The sequence below is a fragment of the Channa argus genome, chromosome 8 (assembly GCF_033026475.1).
Source record: "Channa argus isolate prfri chromosome 8, Channa argus male v1.0, whole genome shotgun sequence".
NCBI lineage: Eukaryota > Metazoa > Chordata > Actinopteri > Anabantiformes > Channidae > Channa > Channa argus.
The window spans coordinates 2,328,855-2,334,176 of record NC_090204.1 but is presented as its reverse complement, the minus strand read 5'-3'; the positions used below and the strand labels follow the sequence as shown (position 1 = coordinate 2,334,176).

Below are 5,322 nucleotides of genomic sequence, written 5' to 3'. Positions count from 1 at the left end.
ACAGTGTGCGTTGGAACTCGTTCTCTCTTTAAACCTCTTGATACAAGTTCACTAACGGCTATTGGTTATTAAGAGTGAGCAGATTATCTGCAGGTTTTTCTTTTTTTTTTTTCCCTTCTTGCAGGCTTCTTGTCCTGATCCTGCGCCTGGTCGCTCACGCTGAGAAATTCAGGCTTATTGTCTGCTGTGCTCCCAGGGAACAGCTGCTAAGCCAAGGCCACATTCCCAGTATACCGGACTCATCAAAACCATTCATCCCACCACCAATCAGCTGCTGCGCATCCATATGTATATGTGCTGGTAAACATAAATGTAAAGGCGTGGAAACTGACCTCCAGTCAGTGATCACTGGTTTGAAGCTAAATTAAATATCCTCCAATTTAAAGACCATATGCTCCTTTGGCGAGTTATTGACGTCGATCCATTTGTGTCATAAAAAATGACGTCAGGCTAAAGGAAGAGGCGAACTAAGATTTTGTGGGTCAGCCGTCTCTAAAATCACGCTGTGCTACAATGTGACTTTTTGTCTAAAACGTATCTTGCTAAAATAAAAACCACAGACTGAATGTGAATGTTATAATTTACAAAATAATATTTAATTGCTTTGAGACTATTTAATTGTTGTGATCAAATAGCAGGTTTCTCGTGGTGTGTGTATCCATAATATTTGGTTTATAGAAATTTGCCTTTAAAAAAAAGGAAATTTAGACTCGTGATTTAATAGAAGCGTCTACAAGTCAATTAGTATTATTACTTCTTTATTCATTCATTCTTCTCCATCTAATAAACTTTGTAAGTTTATTTGCTAATGTAAGTGTATTTGTACAAAAGACAAACAAACAAACAATCAGACATGAGCAGTCCATGTGGTCTGTCCCGGTCCGGACAGAGAGTCTTTAGGACTGGACTTAGGCTATTTGGGCCTAAATTAAATACCTCCTTTACTTCTGTAAAATGTCTTTAAATGTGTCTTTTTGTTGGGTGAGTAGGGGGGATTGAAAGAAGTCCAGCAATGTGGTTCCGATGCAGTTACTCACATCACGTGTTCAACCAGGTTTCTGATCATCGTCTTTTCTCGTCTTATTTAGTGTTTTTTTTGTTGTTGTTGTTGTTTTTCTTTTTTCTTTTTATCGCGGATGCGGTGTGCCGGGCATGGGGTTAGACAGGGGGTTTAGTGCCGGTTGCCCCCCAGGCCCAAGGCCATGTATGAGCACCCTTGGGACAAGAGGTCTCTGGAGGCTGGGATGCGGCGTGGTAGGAGTCCGGTACATACTGCTGTACATGGCTGCGGCCGCCGCGGCTGCCGTCGTGCTGTCCACAGTGCCGAGCAGGCTCGGGTGGTAGAAATAGGGCGACGGGAACATTCTCTGTAAGGCCGAGTAGTTTCCTGCTTCAGCCAGGAGCTCTAATCCCACCGCCGTTTGCCTCTTCCACTTCGTCCTGGAAACCAGATCAAAATACAACGGATGAATTATTTAATCACCGCGCTCTCTCTCTAATTCCCCAAACAGCCCCTAATTGGTATGCAGAGGCCTAATTATTGCAGCCACGACTTTATCGTTAAGGATTAATTGGGGGGAAAAGGAAATATCAAGACACGAGACACTAGTCTGCGTTCTCCTTGATGCTGTGCGCTTTGGTCCAAATTTATCTGAGGCTACTTTGCGCACACCTGTACAGAGGCAGGTAAATATGCCCTATAATGAAGAGTGTAGGCTCAACTTTTATTTTTCAAAAGCAGCGGTAAAATTAAAAAATTAGATTAATGTAGAAGAAACGAAGAAAACAATTTCTAACTCCAAGGACATTTCGACATTTACATTTTACCAAGACGATAATAAAAACAGGTGTTGCTTAAATTAAATATATGCACTAAATAACCTAAAGCGTAGGCCTAAGAAATACAGGTCCTAATATTGAACCTGCAGGAAAGCAAGCAAAAATTTACATTTTCCAGATTTTTTTTTTCTTAAATCTCTGATTTCATTCCTGTAAAATACATATTGCCACGGATTCATCATGATGTCAGCTCTGAAGATCTATAGGCTCAATTTATTTATTTATTATTCAAACTGTAGCTTAAAGTTGAAAAGTCCCAGGCCTTTCGTGAGCACAAGTACAATTACAAAGTTTTGCTCGCCTGTATTTCCTCTGTGTGTGCTACACATCCACTGGGTTTTGGAGGCATTAGAAATTATAGGTAGACGCTATTAAATACAGGGCAATCAAACTAAAAACCTCAGTGTCTGAAAAACAAAATCTGCCAATTTCTTTGTACATCATAAATGTGATGTGATAATATATTCAAATGGCCAAACTTTTAAAAGTGCAGGTAAATCCTGTAAAAAGTTTTTTTACAGGATGTTCTGTGCCATCAGACATAATTTGGGGTCTGGTGTGTCCGCGTTAAATGAAAAAGATGGTCGCCTACCGTCTGTTTTGGTACCAGGTCTTGACTTGTGTGTCTGTCAGGTTGAGAGCCGCGGCCAGGTCCATGCGGTCCTGCACGCTGAGGTATTTCTGTCGCTCGAAGCTCCTCTCCAGCTGGTTGAGCTGGTGGTCGGTAAAGGCTGTCCGTGCTTTGCGAGGTTTTTTCGTGCGCACCGGTGGACTGTCTCTGCTACTGGAGATTTCCCGGTCACCTTCTTCTTTAGTCCCTAAACACAGAGCAAGGAGGAGCAATTAGACTCGTAGTTCACCATCGGGCCTTCGTGGACTTTTATTTAACCGCTGTTTACAAATATATTGAGTCCATATTTCAAAAGTGAAGTATTTGCTCAGGGTTTCCATGCTTCTTGTAAAACTTTCCCTAACTCGTGGCCTACAAATACGGTCTCCAGGTGATGAACACGTGTGACAGAGAAAGCAATGATTTATTTTATACAGTACAATACAATTTATACAATTAATATTATATATATATATATATATATATATATATATATTATATATATATATATTATATATATATATATATATATTATATATATATATATATATATATATATATATATATATATATATATATATATATATATATATATATATATATATATATATATATATATATCTCCTGAAGTTTTCTGTCTTGGTTGTGGAGTTCTTTTCCTTCAGAAAACGAGAAATCAATATGTCAATCCATCTCTATTTGTAGCTGGTTTTCAGTGCGCCATGATCCCCCCTCTAGGAAGAACAATAATCTCTCTAATTGACCCACTAGGGAGGCCCCGCACACGGGGAAGATCACCAGGCTTACATCTGTTTTCACATCTATTAGGCTAATAAAGCAAGATAAAGAAAGACGAAACTAAGACAAAGACTCAGACTCCAACGCATTATTTATTATTATTATCATCATCATCATCATTATTATTATTAATGTCTTACTAAAGTCAATCCCTGCTCTACTACATCTGATTTTCTTGCTTACATTTGTGATGTCTGCAGCCTACAACAATCCAGCTCAACAGCATTTCCCACACTGTCATTTTCATGCATCAGAATAGAACAACTAGCCTACGTGGCGTCTTTGTGGCATAAATCACAGTTTTCTGAGCTCTTACCGTTGCATTTCATTTCACTCTGAATGTCGTCTCTTTTGTCCAACTTGCTTCTGGTGTCGTCTTGTTCCAACTTGGGCCTGAAGCCGTCCGGAGCCGTGGCACTTTCTGGTTTTGGCGTGTGATGGGGTGAGGATACGCTGGTGCTGTAAGGTGCGCAGGCTGCCAACGGTTTACTGTCGCCTAAAATGTCTTTGATTAAAAACGAGGAGGTGGCAGTCCTCGGGGCGCAGCCGGCCCCGGCGAGCGGCTGCTGCTGAGGCGACAGAGGCAAACTCTGCGCCTGGCTGTGGTGGTGGTGGTGATGCTGAAGGCTGTCCTGGACCAGATGCGCATCGGCGGCGTGCTCCATGCTGACCGAGATGGGGGATGAAGGCGCTGTTCCCACTGTGTCTATCTCCGAGCATGGTGACGGCGTAGCCTGGCTCCTGAAATCCGCTGTCCTGCTGTCGCCGAGCCGAAAATCTCCGTTCATGAGCACGGGGTTACCAGAGTTAGAAGCGCTAGATAAAATAGTGTCTATCCCAAAACTCGACCCGCTTGATGCTTCCATATTAAGAAAGGAGAAATGAAGTCTTCATAACAACAGCGAGAGGTTTCTCCTCCGGTGCAAATGAGAAGAAATTCAGCAAAGTGGCTCGGAGTTAGACAGGAAAAAAAAAATGTAAAAAGAAAAGAGTTGACAAATAAGCCCAGGAGAGAAACGAAATCCACGTTTACCAGCGGCTCAGGTTGCCTATGCTCCAAAGATGTTACATTCAGTGAAAATGCGGAAAAGCAAAGTGCGGGTCTGCGTAGTCCACGTCCCTTTTTGTGTTTGGATATTGAACTTTGTGTTAAAAGTTGAGGCGTATAGAGAGATATACATAGGGCTGACTCCTCGACATCAGGCTCCCCCTTTTTGCCGCTAATCGCTCCAGTGTTGCTCTACAATGACTTCCTATACTGACGTCACGGCCCACGGCGAGGGGGAATTAATATTTTCTCCTTTATAATAAACACTCGACGCCTTTTCCCTTCTCCCTCCCTCCCTCCACCATCCACCCATCCTCAACACCACCACCACCACCACCACCACCTTCCTCCGCTGCCATTGGCTTACATCCTGACCGGCTGCAGCACCTCACCAATCAAGAAGTTGTTTCTTTATCTACACAGTTCAAGACAACCATGAATTGAGTTTAATTCTAGTACAGGTCCTTAAAAAAAAAAAAAACATGCATGTGCTTTAAAGCCATGCTGGAAATATTTTAAGTGTAGTAGAGAAGGATGTAGTAGCTGCGGCCGAGGAAGTGGAACATTTAAAAAAAAAAAAAAAAAAAAAAAAGTTAGAGCTCTAAATAATTTGATCAAGTCAAATAAACTCCACAGTGGCAGGAAAGCAGTTCCAGCAGCATGATAATGATAAACATTTTAATCTTTACAGATATAGACGTTTGTTAAAGCTTTACAGAATCCGTGCCTATATCTTTTACTCTTTGCGTCAAGCAAGCTGCTACTAATAGTTTGAAAAGGTGCAATTGTTGCTATATTGTAACTTGAGACCGGGTTTTTCAACCGTTTGAAGAGAAAGAAAAAAAAAATCCTATTAAGTGAGAATCAGCCCACGATGGCGTCCTGTGTCAGGGACAGAATCTTTCTTTATGGATATAATCAGAGCCGCAAGGTCGACATATTCAGGAATGGGGAGGCGTGGTGGTGACTGGCATGACAGCGCATCTTGTTAATAACCATGTCATCCTAATTAGTAAAGTAATTATGA

The 5,322-nt window shown here is 41.6% G+C and overlaps 1 protein-coding gene across 1 annotated transcript; it reads right to left on the bottom strand.

Moving 5' to 3' along the window:
- Positions 1 to 694: 694 nt before the first annotated feature.
- barhl2 (BarH-like homeobox 2) lies at positions 695 to 4,531 on the bottom strand. The gene is made up of 3 exons (XM_067514530.1): positions 3,564 to 4,531; positions 2,432 to 2,657; positions 695 to 1,440 (listed from the first exon to the last, which is right to left on the bottom strand). Exons 1-3 carry the CDS (start codon positions 4,111 to 4,113, stop codon positions 1,128 to 1,130), a joined length of 1,089 nt encoding a protein of 362 aa, XP_067370631.1. The 5' UTR covers positions 4,114 to 4,531; the 3' UTR covers positions 695 to 1,127.
- Between the last annotated feature and the right edge of the window lie 791 nt (positions 4,532 to 5,322).